Here is a 19,216-nt window from a genome sequence, read left to right on the forward strand (position 1 = left end):
AAACTTCACCTTCTCCGCATCTGTGCATCCTGCTGTGGTCAACTCCCTACCTGTCTTGTGGAGCCAATCATCTGCTACTGTCGGCTCGGTGCTACTGGAAAACACCGGCGGATTCAGCCTAAGAAAACGGGCTAAGTGGTCAACAGGTGGTGGTGTTGGTGGGTTGTTGTTTTTGTTCCCCTGATTCTGATTCTGGACTAGCAACTGCATCAATGTGTTCTACTGCTGGATCAACTGGGTGAGCTCCGGTGGAAAGGCAAATCCGGGGTCACGTCTCGGAAGCATCTGAGGGTTTAGAAAAGATGAGATGTAAGAATAGAGGGGGTCTAAAGAGAAAACACTACCCATATGCACATGAGGCAAAAGCAAACAATTCACTTCATTCAATCAAACAAGGGCATACAATCGATCTATCTACCGCAAGAGTGCTCGGACTACTATATTTACATGGTGGACTACTACTACTGATGGGGTGGTCTACTAGAAATATTCTTCGGTTGCAGACTCCATGATATCTACTCCAGCTTCATCAACATAGTCATCATTGCTACTATCTAGATCCGAGTCGGTGCCGTCGATGATGATGTAGTCTTCCGGGCTAATCTCCTTGGGTTCTTCGTCTTCATCTACTAGCGTAGGGCCTCCCATAAATATTCCAATCTTCTTGATCAGGTCGTCATTCTTCTCCACCAATACTTCAATTTCCTCTTCATAATCTTCACGTGTAGCCTTGAGTTCTTCCTCCAGTTCCTTGATTCTAGTCTTAGCCTTCTTCAGATCTATCATGTCGGCACACATCTGGTTCTCCTGTCGTCGAATGTGCTGGTTTAACTCCTGGATAAAAGCTGCGATTGATCTATCCTTCCTGGTGCTGATCATCTCCCAGTGTTCATCTCGGTGCCCACAAATCTGGTAGATAGTATCCTTGAGATCCTTGCGGTAGACTACTCCAATGCGTCCCATGGCGATGTGAGCTGCCATGCTCTTTCCTAGACTCCAAGTTGGTGCATCAAAGAAAAACACTATGGGCTCAGTGACTGGCATGAACGTCCTTCCTGGAACTTGAAATTGAATCATCCAGCGCTCTTCTTTAGGTAAAGTGGCGTTGTAGGTTCCGGTGAAGCTTGGTACTCCTATGTTCAGGTATCTAGTGACTTCCTTCAAGTGACGTCCAAAGGGTGTATCTTCAACCGGTTGCATGAACTTGTTCCTTGCATCCGCCATCCTAAAGAGTAGAAAAGATGAGAAGTCAGAAGAGAAGAGGGTGAATAGTGATCTAGGTCTTTAGCTTAGTGGTCGTGTCCTACAGTCAGCGTGTGCTCTGATACCATCTCTATAGCGACCAGACCTCAAACAGTTTGATCTCTGTGCTCCGATGTCATCCCTGGATCAGTAATGCTGACACCACACAGTACTCGGAGGATTTATAACAGAGTAGCAATCACACACTTATTACATCGAGAGTCTCAAAAGAGAACTTATTACAATAAATATGGCTTAAGGCCATCTAATCACGATAACAGCGGAAGGCTTGGAAGATAAGTGAGTCCATCAACTCCAAAAGCATCACTGAGTATAGAACCATGACCTAAAACTCCTTAATCGTCGTCTGAAAAGTATGCAACATTAACGTTGCAGCCCGAAACGGGTCAGCACATGGAATATGCTGGCAATGTAACACATAGAGAGTAATGAAATGAAACAGCTATACTATATGCATATTTGGCTGGTGGAAAGCTCTATGGTTACAGTTTTGCGTAAAGCCAATTTTTCCCTACTTCAAAGGAATAAAATTTATTTAACTATCATGGTAGTTGTTAAAGATTGAGAATGGTTGACAGCATTCTCAATCCCAATTAAGCATCATCATTAAACATAACCCAACAAAATTAATTTAGAGTAACATGTTGAGATTCACATGATAATCCAGGTACTAGATACTCAAGATGTCCATAACCGGGGACACGGCTAACCATGATTAGTTTATTACACTCTGCAGAGGTTTGCACACTTTTCCCCACAAGACTCGATCGCCTCCGTTTGGTTTCTAGCACTACATGGTGTTTGAGAAGACGGATGACCGAGACATAATCTTTCAGAAGCGCTAGCACCTTACGATCGGGTAGACCGTACCACCTACATCCCCTACATCTGCTAGTCTACCACTGTAAGAGTTCGCACGACTTAATCAACTATGCTAGAGCCCATAATAGCTTGTGGCTGCACACAGAAGTTTCTAGTATGAATAGTCTCATGATCCCTTTGAGCCTGGGTGGCGGTCCAAAAGAAAACAGGCAAGTCCTGGAATACCCAGGTGCCTCAATCCACCTAGATGTGTGTTTAAGTTGCCACCTTAGATAAACCATTACTTAACAAAACTCACATCTGTCATGGATATCACTCACCCAATCCACGTCTACTGGCATAGCATGGCATAATAAGCAAACGTAGAAGTAACTCCGAAAGGTTTGATAATAACAGGTAATAGGTACTACCTCATCTACTTCCCATCCCACAATTTAATTAGGTCCTAACCATGCAATGTGTGAGGATTGATCTAATGCAATAAAACTGGGTAGTAGAAAAGGTATGATCAAAGTGTTACTTTCCTTGCTGATGATCCGGGAAACCTAGCGATTTGAAGTAACAAGCGGCGCACTCCGGGTATTCTATCGCAGACAAACAAACAAGCATACAATAAGAACTCATCATAGCACGGGTAAAACTCAAATAAGAGATCTAACGAGAAGGTTCAACTTAAGAACTCCGGTTGGCAAAAAGAATCAAATCGAACGAAACAACGAAAGTCAAACGGCGAAAGAAAACAACTTTGTTCTACTAATCTGGATCTAGGGCAAATTTTACAGTAGCAAAATCTTGTTTAAGTTGGTTAAACGGATAGAGGGTTTTGAGACAAAACTCTAGGCGCTTGAATCGCCTGATTCCGATAAACGAGCGAAAAGTTATACTAAAACGAAAATCAGATCGGGAATCACGATCAGAAAAATCACGGATTTAATCCGAGAAAAAGAAAAACGACGAACACTCGCTAGAAAAAACGAACGGGTGAACACTCACTATTTAAATAAACCGGAAAAACCGATCTATTTAAAAAAAACCGAATCTAAAAAAAAAATAAAAAAACCGACGAAAAACCGACGGTTTTTTGAAAAAAATGGCGGCACAGAAATCGAGGCGACGGCGAACCTCGGCGAGCGTGCGGGCGGGGCGGCGGCTCCGGCGAGGCGGCACGTCGGCGGGGCGGCGGGGCGGTGAGGCGGCGGTGCAGTGGCGCGAGCGGGGCGGCGGCGGCGCTGGCGGCGGCGGCGGGCGCGGGTGCAGGGCTAGGGTTTCCCCCGGGGCTGGGCCGGCTTATAAAGGCCACCTCGGGCCGGAGTCCTAGTCGGACACGGCCCATGCACTTACTCCACTCCGTAGTACTACATCGAGAGAAAATTGTGGTTACCACGCCCTAATTAATTGAGCATTAAACCAAACACGTCTAAAGTCGCTCTGGTGGTGGAAATGCATTGAGAGAAATGCATCATAATGAAGCGCGCCCTGTAACTGTGACGTAGGGAGGAGGAGTATGAAGGTGTAAAACCAAGTACGCGTATGGCCAGTCGGTCAACACACCTCCTCTTGGCATATCACTGACATGTGGGACCGGAGTGTGAGCAAACAGATCTCAATTGACGGCAAAATGGCCAACCCGCCATTCCTTGAGAGAGACGAGGAGCGAGAACACACAGACGGGCTCGCAAGGAGGCCAAGATATATTCGAGCATGGTTGATCAATATCATCATTACATGTTGGGCTGCCATTTTCAGCCCTTCTCCGGAATAAATGTGCACTTTATCAGAGATTAAAAAAATAAAGAGTATAGAGGCTCCACCATGCGGTTCTAGTAGTAGTACTACTCGTACTACTAAACCTTGCTGTAACATCCCAAATTTTCAATTTGGAATGTTATACATTAGATCATCACTGCATATCATATTTTATTTGCTTTTGTCCTGATCCAGAAATGCTACGCAACTCAAGGACCCACATATAGAGTTGGGGATTTCGTTATTTTCATATTTGAGTTTTCTCAAATTTTGAAAATAGGATCATTTGATTTATTCATTTTATCTTCAATTATTTATATTATAAAAATATGAGAGAGGGAATAAAATGACTTTCCCAAAATAAAGAAATATTGAGGATTTAATAAAAAAATCAAATAAGATTTTATTTCAGAGTTTTTGGCTAGTTTATTTGAATTTGGGAAAAATTGCACGTTTTTCAAAACTGCATTTGAGGGCCAAGAAAATGTTCACCTCGTTCTAAATATTTTATTTAGGCGGTGAAAATATATTTTGGCATTTTTAGAGTTTTATTTTATTTTCTAGAATTTTTCTTAGTTTCGGCGGAATTTGTTAAAAAAAAGTACCGTGCGCCCGACAGGGCCGAAGGCCCAGCCGAGCCAGGCCAGGCCCAAGCCGCCGCCGCCTTCCCCGCGGGAGTCCGCACCACCGTCGCCGCCGAGTCCGGTCGGGACACGCCTCCCGAGGCTGACCCCGACCCGGCGCCCCTTACCCCAAGCCGGGCCGGCCCCCCTCATAAATACCCCCGCCGCCGCCGCCTCACCCCGCCACCTCGACCCGCCCCGCCTCCCGCAGCTGCCGCTCGCCGCCATGTGCCGCCGCCGCCGTCGACGCCACCCCACCCCGCCGGAGCCCCGAGTCCCGCCGGAGTCCGACGAGGTAGGCGCGCCGTCCGCCACCGGTTTTCTAAAGAAAACCGATTCAGTTTTTTTGAAAACCCTAGGTTTTATTATTATTATTATTATTATTATTAGATCGGTTTTATCGGTTCACTTATTTAGCGAGCGTTCCCTCGTTCGTTTGTTTTAACAGACGAGTTCACCATTTAGTTTCAGTTAACGAATGTTCGTTCGTTAATCTGTTCATCAGTTTTTTCTTTTTCTCGGATTTTTTTCTGCGATTATTTCTGATCGTGATTTCTGATCCAATTTTCGTTTTAATATAACTTTTCGCTTGTTTATCGGAATCAGGCGATTCAAGCGCCTAGAGTTTCGTCTCGAAACCCTCTTTCCGTTTAACCAACTCAAACAAGTTTTTGCTTCTGTAAAATTTGACTTAGGTCCAGATTAGTAATCGAAGCTTGTTTCTTTCGCCGTTTTACTTTCGTTGTTTCATTTGATTTGTTTCTTTTTGCAAACCGGAGTTCTTAAGTTGAACTTTCTGGTTAGATCTCTTATTTGAGTTTTACCTGTGCATTAGATGCGTGCTTATTGTGTGCTTGTTTGTTTGCGATAGAGTACCCGGAGTGCGCCGCTTGCTACTTCGAATCTCTAGGTTTCACGGATCATCAGCAAGGAAAGTAACACTTTGATCATACCTCTTACTACCCAGTTTTATTGCATTAGATCACTCCTCAAACAATTGCATTAATAGGATCTGATTAATATGTGGGTTTTGGGAAGTAGATGATGTAGCACCTATTTCCTGTTTTATTATCAAACCCTGGGAGTTACTTCTACGTTTGCTTATGCCATGCTATGCTTGTAGACGTGGATTGGGTTTGAGAGTATTCATGACAGATGTGAGATTGTTTAATTAATGGTTAAACTTAAGGTGGCAACTTAAATACATATCTGGGTGGATTGAGGCACCTGGGTATTCCAGCGATTGCCTGTTTTTCTTTATGGACCGCCACCTAGGCTCAAAGGGATCATGAGATTATTCATACTAGAAACTTCCGTGTGCAGCCACAAGCTACTATGGGCTCTAGCATAGTTTATTAAGTCGTGCGAACTCTTACAGTGGTAGACTAGAAGATGTAGGGGAAACTAGGTGTAACGGTCTACCCGATCGTAAGGTCCTAGCACTTCTGAAAGACTATTTCTGTTCACTACTCTCTATGTGTTACATTGCCAGCATATTCCATGTGCTAACCCGTTTTCGGGCTGCAACGTTCATGTTGCAGATTTTTCAGACGACGAATAAGGAGCCTTAGGTCGTGGTTCTATACTCAGTGATGCCGTTGGAGTTGATGGACTCACTTATCTTCCAAGCCTTCCGCTGTTATCGTTATTAGATGGCCTTAAGCCATATTATTTGTAATAAGTTCTCTTTTGAGACACTCGATGTAATAAGTGTGTGATTGCTACTCTGTTATAAATCCTTCAATTACTGTGTGTGTCAGCATTACTGATCCAGGGATGACACTGAAGCACAGAGATCAGACTGTTTGAGGTATGGTCGCTACAAGATGGTATCAGAGCACATGCTGACTGTAGGAGACGACCACTAAGATAAAGACCTAGATCACCACTCTCTTCTCATTTCTAACTTCTCATCTTTTCTACTCTTTTAGGAATGGCGGATGCAAGGAACAAGTTCACGCAACCGGATGAAGATACACCCTTTGGACGCCACCTGAAGGAAGTCACTAAGTACCTGAACATCGGAGTACCAAGCTTCACCGGGACCTACAACGCCACTTTACCCGAGGAGGAGCGCTGGATGATTCAAGTTCAAGTTCCAGGAAGGACATTTGTGCCAGTCACCGAGCCCATAGAGTTTTCTTTTGATGCACCAACCTGGAGTCTAGGAAAGAGCATGGCAGCCCACATCACCATGGGACGTATTGGAGAAGTTTACCACAATGATCTCAAGGATACTATCTACCAGATTTGTGGGCAATGAGATGAGCAATGGGAGATGATCAACACTAGGAAGGATAGATCAATCATAGCTTTTATCCAGGAGTTAAACCAGCACATTTGACGTCAGGAGAACCAAATGTGCGCAGGCATGATAGATCTGAAGAAGGCGATGACAAGAATCACGGAGCTGGAGGAAGAACTCAAGGCTACACGCGAAGATTATATGGAGGAAATCGAAGTATTAGTGGAGAAGAATGACGACCTGACCAGGAAGCTAGGTGTTTTCATGGGAGACCCTGCGCCAGGAGGAGAAGATGACGATTCCACTTGCCCGGAGAACTACATCATCATCGACGACACCGACTCGGACCCAGACGATAGCGATGATGACCATGTTGATGAAGCTGGAGCGGATATCATGGAGTCTTCATCGGAGCAGTTTTTCTAGTCGACCACCATAATAGTAGTAGAATTCCACCATGTATATAACATAGTCCAAGCACCTTTGCAACGATAGTTCTAGGCCGATTGTATGCCCTTGTTTGAATTGAATGAAGTGATTTTGTTTGCTTTTGCCTCATGTGCATATGGGTAGTGTTTTCTCTCTAGACATCAATCTATTCTATATTCTCATCTTTTCTAAACCCTCAGATGCCTCCGAGACGTGACAATGTATTTGTTTTCCCACCGGAGCTCACTCAGTTGATCCAGCAGCAGAATGCATTGATGCAGTTGCTAGTCCAGAATCAGAATCAGGGGAACAACAACAACAACCCACCACCACCACCACCACCTGTTGATCACTTAACCCGTTTCCTTAGACTGAATCCGCCGGTGTTCTCCAGTAGCACCGAGCCAATAGTGGCAGATGATTGGCTCCGCAAGACAGGGAGGGAATTGACCACAGCAGGATGCACAGATGCGGAAAAGGTGCATTTTGCCGCACATCAGCTTGAAGGACCCGCATCATCATGGTGGGAGAATTTCACAGCCACTTATCCTATCGACACTGTCACATGGGATCAGTTTCAGCAGGCTTTCCGTACTGCGCATGTTTCAGCAGGATCTATGGCCATGAAGAAGCGTGAGTTTCACAACTTGCGCCAAGGAGGACGGACAGTTGGCCAATACGTGGATGACTTCATTAAGTTAGCACGTTATGCCCCGGATGACGTTGCTACGGATGCAACTAAGCAGGAGAAGTTTCTGGAAGGACTGAATGATGAGTTGAGCATGCAGTTGATGGTAGCAACTTTCAACAACTACCAGGAGTTGGTAGATCGTGCTCTTATGATTGAAGGGAAGCAGCAACAGATTGAAAACCGCAAGAGGAAGTATGGACAAGGGAAATACAATTCAGGAGCTCAGCAGAAGCCACGTTTTACCCCGAAATCGGGAGGACATTTTCAGCATACCCATGGAGGAGGGAGTTCGCATAATCATAATGGCCCCAAGAATGGTAATGGGAATGGGGGAAGCAACGGTCAGAACCGTACCAACCCATCAACCCCAGCCAAGAGAGACCTGAGCCAAGTCACTTGTTATAAGTGTCAAAGGACCGGACATTATGCCAATGAATGTCCTGAAGCCTAGAATGGAAATGGCAATGGAAGCTCTGGGAAGAAGTCGAACCCTTTCAACAGGGGACAGGTGAACCACGTTAACGTGGAGTAGGTTGAATCCCAGCCAGATGCAGTAATAGGTAAGTTTTTGGTTAAGTCATTTACTGCAATCGTTCTTTTTGATATTGGTGCATCGCATTCATACATATCAAGGGGATTCATGGATAAGTATAAACTGCCCACCAAGGTTCTTAGAACACCTATGTTAGTAAGCTCACCAGGAGCGGAGTATATGGCTAGTAGAGGATGTTTTCAAGTGCCACTGAGTATAGGTAGGCATGTGTTTCCCTCGGATTTAATCATTTTGGAATCGCAAGGTTTGGATGTAATTCCGGGTATGGATTGGCTATCAATGTATGGAGGAAACATCGATTGCGCCAGCAAGTCGATTTTGCTTACCACCCCAAAGGGAAGAAGGATCAAGTATCTATCACGACATGTACCAAATAGGACTCAAGTAAATTCCTTATCAGGAGTTGTACAGGAGGAGGTACCGGTGGTAAAGGATTTTCTGGATGTATTTCCAGAAGAGTTGCCAGGCATGCCACCAGATAGAGACATTGAGTTTTTGATTTAGCTTTTGCCAGGCACAGGACCAATATCTAAGAGACCGTATAGAATGCCTGCAAAGGATTTGGAGGAGATTAAGAAGCAGATTAAAGAGTTACTGGATAAGGGATATATTCGCCCAAGTTCGTCACCTTGGGGATCACCAGTACTTCTAGTGGAAAAGAAGGATGGATCATTAAGGATGGTTGTTGATTATAGAGGATTGAATGAAGTGACGATCAAGAATAAGTACCCACTACCGATGATCAATGATTTGGTTGACCAATTGCAAGGATCTAAGGTATTTTCCAAGATCAATTTGCGATCAGGATACCGCCAGTACCCACATACCTAAGACAGCTTTTACCACAAGGTATGGGCTGTCTGAGTATACCGTTATGTCATTTGGTCGGACTAATGCACCTGCCTATTTTATGAACCTGATGAACAAAGTGTTTATGGAGTTTTTGGATAAGTTCGTCATAGTGTTCATTGATGATATTCTGGTTTACTCAAAGAATGAAGAAGAACATAAAGAACATTTGCGTTTGGTACTTGGTAAGCTCAGAGAACATCAGTTATACGCCAAGTTCAGCAAATGTGAGTTTTGGTTGAAGGAAGTTGGATTCCTCGGACATGTTATATCCAGAGAAGGAATAGCTGTAGATCCCGCCAAAGTTGTCACTGTGACAAATTTGGAAGCCCCAACAACAGTTGGAGAGATCCGGAGTTTTCTTGGACTCGCAGGATACTACCGGAGGTTTATTGAAAAATTCTCGTAGATTGCAAAACCTATGACGGAGTTGTTGAATAAGGATACAAAGTTCAAATGGACTGAGGAATGTGAGGCCAGTTTCCAGGAGTTGAAGAAACGTTTGGTTACCTCGCCAGTGTTGATTCTGCCAGATCAGTGCAAGGATTATGAGGTATATTGCAATGCTTCATGTCGAGGACTTGGAGCAGTGCTTATGCAGGAGGGAAGAGTTGTTTCATATGCCTCACGACAGCTTAAGCCCCATGAGTTGAATTATGCTACACACGACTTGGAGTTAGCAGCCGTAGTGCACGCTTTGAAGACATGGAGACATTTTCTCATCGGAAACCATTGTGAGGTGTACAAGGATCACAAGAGTTTGAAGTACATCTTCACGCAGAAGGAGTTGAATCTCAGGCAAAGGAGATGGTTGGAGCTCATCAAGGATTATGATATGAGATTACATTATCATCCCGGAAAGGCTAACGTAGAGCTGACGCATTGAGCCGCAAGAGCCATGTCAACACACTAATGACCGAAGAGTTACCAAAGGAGTTAGCCGAGGATCTTCATGAGCTATGTTTGGAGATAGTTCCGAGAGGCTATGTAGAAGTATTGGAGATTCAGTCTACTCTGATGGATAAGATCATAGAAGCTCAGAAGACCGACAAGGAGATTGCCACCATAAAGGAGAAGGTGAGCAAGGGAAAAGTTAAAGGATTTCGTGAGGATGAACACGATACCTTATGGTTTGAGGACCGCGTTTATGTGCCTAATGACCCGGAGATCAGGAAGTTAATTTTGCAAGAGGCCCATGATTCGCCGTACTCGATTCACCCAGGAAATACCAAGATGTATTTGGATTTGAAAGACACTTTCTGGTGGACCGGAATGAAGAAGGATATTGCGGAGTATGTAGCAGTTTGTGACGTATGTTAGAGAGTAAAGGCAGAGCATCAGAAGCCAGTAGGATTGCTACAGCCATTGCCGATACCCGAATGGAAGTGGGATAAGCTAGGCATGGATTTTATCATGGGATTACCCAGGACCCGTTCAGGCTATGACTCGATATGGGTTGTAGTCGATCGCTTGACGAAGGTAGCTCATTTCATCCTAGTGAAGACCACTTACACCAGTGCTAAGTTGGCAAAGATATACATGACCAGGATCGTATGTCTGCATGGAGTTTCGAGGAGCATTGTATCAGATAGAGGAACCCATTTTACCTCAAAGTTCTGGAATCAGTTATACGAAACTTTGGGTACTAGACTAGAGTTCAGTACAGCTTTTCATCCACAGATCGATGGATAGACTGAGAGAGTCAATCAGATTTTGGAGGATATGCTGAGAGCTTGTGCGCTAGATTATGGATCTAGTTGGGATGACAACTTGCCATATGCGGAGTTCTCTTACAACAATAGTTATCAATCCAGTTTGAAGATGGCCCCTTTTGAAGCCTTGTACGGAAGAAGGTGCAGAACACCATTGTCGTGGGATGAAGTTGGAGACCGCCAGTTGTTTGGACCAGATTTAATTAAAGAGTCTGAACAGAAGGTGAAGTTGACTCGCGATAGACTCAAGGTAGCCCAGTCCAGGCAGAAGAGCTATGCAGATTCTAAATGCAAGGAGATAGTTTACGAAGCCGGAGATAGAGTTTATCTTCGTGTATCTCCACTTCGAGGAGTTAAGCGCTATAGAGTTAAGGGAAAGCTAGGGCCACGTTTTGTGGGACCATACACAGTTTTGGAACGCATGGGAGAAGTTGCTTATAAGTTGGAATTGCCTGAGGGATTGTTGGGAGTTCACGACGTGTTCCACGTTTCCCAGTTGAAGAAGTGCCACGCAGAGATGGCGGATATACCACTGAGAGATACACTGCCACTGGAAGCGATTCAGTTGGATAGTGATTTGACCTATGAGGAGAAACCAGTTAAGATTCTCGAGTATGCAAGCCGAGTCACCCGCACCAAGGTTATCATGTTTTGCAAAGTTCAGTGGAGCCACCACACCGAGGATGAAGCCACCTGGGAGCGAGAGGAAGATCTGCTGAAGGACCACCCTCACCTATTTTCTAGCCAACCCGAATCTCGAGGGCGAGATTCATCTTAAGGGGGGTAGGTTTGTAACATCCCCAATTTTCAATTTGGAATGTTATACATTAGATCATCACTGCATATCATATTTTATTTGCTTTTGTCCTGATCCAGAAATTCTACGCAACTCAAGGACCCACGGAGAGAGTTGGGGATTTCGTTATTTTCATATTTGAGTTTTCTCAAATTTTGAAAATAGGATCATTTTGATTTATTTATTTTAACTTCGATTATTTCTATTATAAAAATATGAGAGAGGGAATAAAATGACTTTCCAAAAATAAAGAAATATTGAGGATTTAATAAAAAAATCAAACAAGATTTTATTTCGGAGTTTTTGGCTAGTTTATTTGAATTTAGGAAAAATTGCACGTTTTTCAAAACTGCATTTTAGGGCCAAGAAAATGTTCACTCATTCTAAATATTTTATTTAGGCGGTGTAAATTTAATTTGGCATTTTTAGAGTTTTATTTTATTTTCTAGAATTTTCCTTAGTTTCGGTGGAATTTGTTAAAAAAAAAGTACCGCGCGCCCGACTGGGCCGAAGGCCCAGCCGAGTCAGGCCAGGCCCAAGCCGCCGCCGCCTTCCCTACGGGAGTCCGCACCACCGTCGCTGCCGAGTCTGGCCGGGGCATGCCTCCCGAGGCCGACACCGACCCAGCGCCCCCTTCCGCAAGCCGCGCTGCCCCCCTCTCATAAATACCCCCGTCGCCGCCGCCTCACCCCGCCACCTCGACCCGCCCCGCCTCCCGCCGCCGCCTCACCCCGCCACCTCGACCCGCCCCGCCTCCCGCAGCCACCGCTCGCCGCCGCAGCCGCCGCCGCCGCTTGCCGCGCCTGCCGCCGCCTCTTGCCGCGCCGCCCGCCGTTGACGCCACCCCACCCCGCCGGAGCCCCGAGTCCCGCCGGAGTCCGACGAGGTAGCCGCGCCGTCCGCCGCTGGTTTTCTGAACAAAACCGATTCGGTTTTTTTGAAAACCCTAGGTTTTATTTTTTTATTGTTATTAGATCGGTTTTATCGGTTCACTTATTTAGCGAGGGTTCGCTCGTTCGTTCATTTAACGGACGAGTTCACTGTTTAGTTTCAGTTAACGAACGTTCGTTCGTTAATCTGTTCGTCAGTTTTTTTCTTTTTCTCGGATTTTTTTCCGCGATTATTTCTGATCGCGATTTCCGTTTTAGTATAACTTTTCGCTCGTTTATCGGAATCAGGCGATTCAAGCGCCTAGAGTTTCGTCTCGAAACCCTCTTTCCGTTTAACCAACTCAAACAAGTTTTTGCTCATGTAAAATTTGACTTAGGTCCAGATTAGTAATCGAAGCTTGTTTCTTTCGCCGTTTGACTTTCGTTGTTTCGTTCGATTTGTTTCTTTTTGCAAACCGGAGTTCTTAAGTTGAACTTTCTGGTTAGATCTCTTATTTGAGTTTTACCTGTGCATTAGATGAGTGCTTATTGTGTGCTTGTTTGTTTGCGATAGAGTACCCGGAGTGCGCCGCTTGCTACTTCGAATCTCTAGGTTTCACGGATCATCAGCAAGGCAAGTAACACTTTGATCATACCTCTTACTACCCAGTTTTATTGCATTAGACCACTCCTCAAACAATTGCATGAATAGGATCTGATTAATATGTGGGTTTTGGGAAGTAGATGAGGTAGCACCTATTTCCTGTTTTATTATCAAACCCTGGGAGTTACTTCTACGTTTGCTTATGCCATGCTATGCTTGTAGACGTGGATTGGGTTTGAGAGTATTCATGACAGATGTGAGATTGTTTAATTAATGGTTAAACTTAAGGTGGCAACTTAAATACATATCTGGGTGGATTGAGGCACATGGGTATTCCAGTGATTGCCTATTTTTCCTTATTGACCGGCACCCAGGCTCAAAGGGATCATGAGATTATTCATACTAGAAACTTCCGTGTGCAGCCACAAGATACTATGGGCTCTAGCATAGTTGATTAAGTCATGCGAACTCTTACAGTGGTAGACTAGCAGATGTAGGGGAAAGTAGGTGTAACGGTCTACCCAATCGTAAGGTGCTAGCACTTCTGAAAGACTATGTCTCGGTCATCCGTTTCTCAAACACCATGTAGTGCGAGAATCCCAACAGAGGAGATCGAGTCTTGTGGGGAAAAGTGCGCAAACCTCTGCAGAGTGTATAAACTAATCATGGTTAGCCGTGTCCCCGGTTATGGACGTCTTGAGTATCTAGTACTTGGATTATCATGTGAATCTCATCATGTGACTTTAATTAATTTTGTTGGGTTTTAATGATGATGTTTAATTGGGATTGAGAGGGTGTCTACACTCTCAATGTTTAATAACCACCATGATAGTTAAATAAAATTTATTCGTTTGAAGTAGGGAAAAATTGGCTTTACGCAAAACTGTAACCGTAGAGCATTCCACCAACCATATATGCATGTAGTATAGCCTATTTCTGTTCACTACTCTTTATGGGTTACATCGCTAGCATATTCCATGTGTTGACCCGTTTTCGGGCTGCAATGTTCATGTTGCAGACTTTTCAGACGACAAATAAGGAGCCTTAGGTCGTGGTTCTATACTCAGTGATGCCGTTGGAGTTGATGGACTCACTTATCTTCCAAGCCTTCCGCTGTTATCGTTATTAGATGGCCTTAAGCCATATTATTTGTAATAAGTTCTCTTTTGAGACACTCGATGTAATAAATGTGTGATTGCTACTCTGTTATAAATCCTTTAAGTACTGTGCGTGTCAACGTTACTGATCCAGGGATGACACTTAAGCACAGAGATCAGACTGTTTGAGGTCTGGTCGCTACACTTGGGCTTGGCTCTTCACCTCTTCGTGAAGTCGAACAATGATGGTACTCCGCATGCGGTACTACAGTGTATGCCTCTGGCAATCTGACACCGAATGAACTGATGCATGTCCACCGCCTGGGCGAGGGTACGTTGCATTAGTCAAAAGGCATAAGCGAGCTTCACCTTGTCCTGCAAGCTTCTCCTCGTTCTGTGAGTTGACGGGACACACCAACAAGTAGTGCTAGTCCATACTCCCTCCTTTCCAGTTAATATGGCTTAATCTTTTTTGCGGGTAAATGAGAGAGCTTTATTCATATATAAGCATTCTTAGGACGATCAGCCAAGACACTGGTCACTAGGAAGCGAGGTACCCCGCAAAAAAAGAAGTAGGAGCGAGGTGTTTCATCAAGCCAGCTCTTGGCCACATTCAAAGTGCAGCAAGCACGGTTCGCACAAAGATGCGCCACAAGGTTTGCTGACCTGTTTTCATGCTGAATAACAAAAAAAGAGGAAATATTACCGAGCACTCCTATTTGTAATAGGATATGAGCCAGAATTAAGCGAGAATTGTGGTGAGTGTTCCATGCAATCAACTTCCATTATCACATGCGAGAACCCTCAAAGAGAACCAAATGTGTTGAAGGTTGCTTTATCACATTTTAAAAATATAATAAGAGTGCAGACGCTCCTCCATCCGGTTCCTAGTACTAGTATAGTACATACCTATAGAATATAGTAGTAGTACTAGTACTAGTAAACTTTGCGCTTGGCTGTTTGCCTCTTCGGGAAGTGCAACAATAATAGTACTAGTATAGTTTATGCTTCTAGCAATCTGACACCGAATTAACTATTGCACGTCCACCGCCTGAGCGAAGGAGAGCTTGCATTAGTCAAAAGTTTCTCCTTGTCCTGTGAGCCACAGCGCACAAGCTTCTCCCGTCCTGCAAGCTTCTCCTCGCCCGACAAGTTAACGGGACACATCAAAGTAATGCTAGTCCACACTGCCTCCTCTCCGGTTAATATGGCTTAATTTCAAACGAGATAAATACATTGTCTATCACTGTATATTTGTAAAAATACGGTCAATGGACTTCATAATACGCTCATTGCGCTCAATATATACATTTTCCGGTGTTTATATGGTCACTAGCTCACCCTGGCCGAGTATGTGTGTGCATGCACGTGTAGGTTGAGCACTTGAGCGTGACCGTGTGTGTTCCGTCATGTGGTCGGACATGCATGCATTAGGGAGTCGCGTGCATTTTTGCGTCCATGTATACGTGTGACTGTTGCATACACGTAGGGGGAGTACGTGTAGGGGCCACTAAAGGAGCAGTCAAATCACACAGTAAGTTAGTTGGAAGAAGCAACCATCATTTCACTCTTCAATGACACATACGCAATATAAAATGGTTGATATGGAGAGAAAAATAAAACCACTATATATACACTAGCAGGAGCCTAAGCTACAAGCCTGCTTGCTTGGGTTGCTCTCTTCACAAGCATAGAACGACGGTGGCCACACCGCTAGTCACATATCTGGCCTGATCCCGCAATTGGGGGGAAGGGAACAATGTTTTGCATAGACGCGGTCGACATCAGCAAGGGAGAAAATCCACAGTCGGTGTGTCCCAATTGGGGTCACCGCGGTATGGGCCGATGCCGTGTCCCAACCGCCCTTCTAGCTATAGCCCGACGCCCGTTTCGAAAATATTAGTGCATGTCAACAAAAAATATACTAGCATCGCTGTTCCGTTTCGAAAAAAGCATATAAGCTGTTACTTCTTACCCAAAGGATCTTTATATCCAACAGACACAAAATATCCATTCGATTGTTCGAAATTACTTTCACTGCTGATCTGATGTCGAGGTAATTGCTGCATCGCCACCAAAACCCACCATCTCTTAAGCTAAAGTAGACCGAGCTAACCCCTATATTAGCATATTACTAAGATAAACAGAAGGCACTTTAGAATCATTTAGGACATGAGCTTGTCAATCTGAATGTGGAGGGACACCATCTTAGCCCCGGCCAGCAGCTTGGGCGGAACTGTGAAGAAGGTCAGCTCCTGCACGGCAACGTCATCGGGATCCCTGCTGCTTGTCACCTCCATTTCCACCTTGACAGCGTCGGTCCTGCCTTTGGGCTCCCTCGGTGGGCCGTTCGCCCATAGCTTGGCCACGTAGTGCAGTAGTGGGGACGCCCCCACTCCGATGTAGACGACTGACACGGCGATAGGCGCACTGATGTCGAGCACGCCGCCGACCAAGAAAAACGCGCGGCCGTCCTCCTCCGCGAACAGAAAGAGCCGTGGCTCCGACAGTACCACTTGCGGCTGGAGCGCCTTGCCGTACTGGATCTTGTGCATGGGCATGGGATACACGGTGCTGATGTGGTGGGAGAGCACCGGCGGCGGGCCTTCTTAGCCGCAGACGGGCACGGGGCATTTGCAGGGCGCGAGCGGACACACGCTCTAGTGATCGGCAAGCTTGTGGTAAGTGACGTAGAGCCCACAGCCTTTGTGCAGGCACTCCACCCTCACCAAGGAGAGGACGGCGTCCACCGCAGTGTTCCGCATGTCGAAGCCACCACCGTGCTCGCACTTCTCGCACTGCCGCTGGTTCCCGAGGCGCTCGACGCGGCAGTCTGCGCAAGCCAGGCGCCCTCCCTTACACTGCACAAATCAATCGAACAACACATCAATCAAGAAACCTGCACCTTGCTCGATCAGCCGAATGGACGAGGTGTATTCAAACCTCATACACTGGAGGCTTCAAGGGGCAGACGCACAAGGGGCAGTGGAGCAAGGTGAGATCCATCGAGACCATAGAGAGCTCCATCGTCGGGTCCTGTTCCGTCTACATGATCTCGCCCTCCTCGTGCACAACCATCTCTCTCTTTATTAGGGCTGGGGCATTACAAAGCTTTATCGTCACATATTCATACTACTTCAAGGTGCATTAAATCAACACACTGAAGTATCAAAAGGAGAGTCACGACATGCATGCATGCGTTGTAATTAATGCATCGATAAACACAAATTATTGAAATATATCGAGTGAGTGCTTTGATGTGTCGCGTCAACTCGTACAAGACCAAGAAGTTTGATTACTACAACGCCCTCTCGCCTTAACCGCACCTGCCTTTGGCTACATGACATGTGGGCCACCGACCTGTTGGGCCCACCTATCATGGACGCAAAGGCAGGAGCAGTAAGTCAATGAAGCTGCGTCCCTCCCTCGCCCATGAGCTTGGTGGCTGGCAGGACTAGGAGAAGCTTTTGTTCGCTACACGCTCTCCCTCCCGTACGCGGTGGACATGCAGCAGTTCAATCGGTGTCAGATGGCCACTGCAGTAGTACTCCCGAAGAGGCGAAGAGCCAAGCGCAGCCCGGACGCTCGTGTGGCAGTTTCATGTGTAGAGTAGTCTAGGATAGCGTGTACCGTGCCTGTAAACTTAAAACCGTTGGGGTCGGCTCCATGCTATATTTTTTTGATTAAAATAATCTTCTGGCCCTACCTGCCATCCTAGTGATTCTAGTTTGCACGCTCATCTGGTCAAGACAGGAATATATATTTTAATTTGTGGTGGGGTAAATGTTAGAGGTTGCAGCAAATGGAGTATTGTACACTGCGGTTCTTTCAGCCAAGTTTAGAGGCAACCATGTGGGGCCAGTGCTATGATGTGTCGCGTCAACTCATACAACGAGGAGAAGCTTGATTTTACTACTACACGCCTTCTCCCTCGCCCATGCGCGCGATGGCTCGCAGACGAGGACAGACTTTTGCTTATAGTACTACAACAAGCTATCCCTCCCGCTCGCGGTGGACGGACATGTAGCAGTGGATTCGATACTTTAGAAGCAGTAGTAGTAACATCGTTGTTCGTCTTCTCGAAGTGGCGAAGAGCCAAGTGCAACCCGAACGTGGCAGTTGTGAACCTTGGAGCACGCATATAGCCAGGCTCTTGCATGAGACAAAATTGCTATGTGAGCCCACACTATTGTAGTACTCCCTCCGTCCAGAAATACTTGTCATCAAAATGAATAAAAGGGGATGTATCTAAGGGGCTGTTTGGTTCTAGGCCTAACCATGCCACACTTTGCCATACAATATTTCCACACTTGCCTAAGGTTAGTTCTTCAAAATGAGAGTCACAAGTTGGCAAGCCTAAGGGAATCTTGCGACACTTTTTGAGTGTATGTGATGTGGGACCTTAGTGTGGCTTGCCTAAGGTGTGGCTTGAACCAAACACCCACCCAAGTTGGTCAAACTTGCCTAACCTTAGGTGTGGCAACCTTAGGCAAACTTAGTCTCAAACCAAACAACCCCTAAATGTATATTAGTTCTAGATACATCTTTTTTATCCATTTTGATGACAAGTATTTTCGAACGGAGGGAGTACTTGCTAGTATAGCCCTGTAAACCTGGAAGGAGAATTTGCCTTTCTAGAGATTTCAACAAGTGACTAGACTACACCGAGACAGAGTACATATGGAGCAAAATGAGTGAATCTACACCGTAAATAAATACTTAGTTCTCTCGTTTTCCTCTCGGCCTTGGTCGCGATGCACAATATTGAGTATACTAGTACTATCATCTTGAAATTTACAAAGTCACCATAGGCACCTCACCGTCGACAGGAACGTCTCTTGACACGCGATAGGCACGAGCGGCAGTCGCCTCCATAGGTGCTTGAATGCCAAGGAGGGAGAGGGTAGCGGTTCCCGA

The 19,216-nt window shown here is 45.5% G+C and overlaps 2 protein-coding genes across 2 annotated transcripts; both read right to left on the minus strand.

Moving 5' to 3' along the window:
- Positions 1–16,464: 16,464 nt before the first annotated feature.
- Positions 16,465–16,860, minus strand: LOC147991683 (uncharacterized). The gene has a single exon (XM_087538767.1). It carries the CDS (start codon positions 16,858–16,860, stop codon positions 16,465–16,467), a length of 396 nt encoding a protein of 131 aa, XP_087394893.1.
- Positions 16,861–16,959: 99 nt separating this feature from the next.
- Positions 16,960–17,326, minus strand: LOC147991684 (E3 ubiquitin-protein ligase SINA-like 10). The gene is made up of 2 exons (XM_087538768.1): positions 17,243–17,326; positions 16,960–17,160 (listed from the first exon to the last, which is right to left on the minus strand). Exons 1-2 carry the CDS (start codon positions 17,324–17,326, stop codon positions 16,960–16,962), a joined length of 285 nt encoding a protein of 94 aa, XP_087394894.1.
- Positions 17,327–19,216: the final 1,890 nt, after the last annotated feature.

This window comes from Triticum urartu, chromosome 1A (genome assembly GCF_056163025.1).
Source record: "Triticum urartu cultivar PI428250 chromosome 1A, HENAU_Tu73, whole genome shotgun sequence".
Taxonomy (NCBI): Eukaryota; Viridiplantae; Streptophyta; class Magnoliopsida; order Poales; family Poaceae; genus Triticum; species Triticum urartu.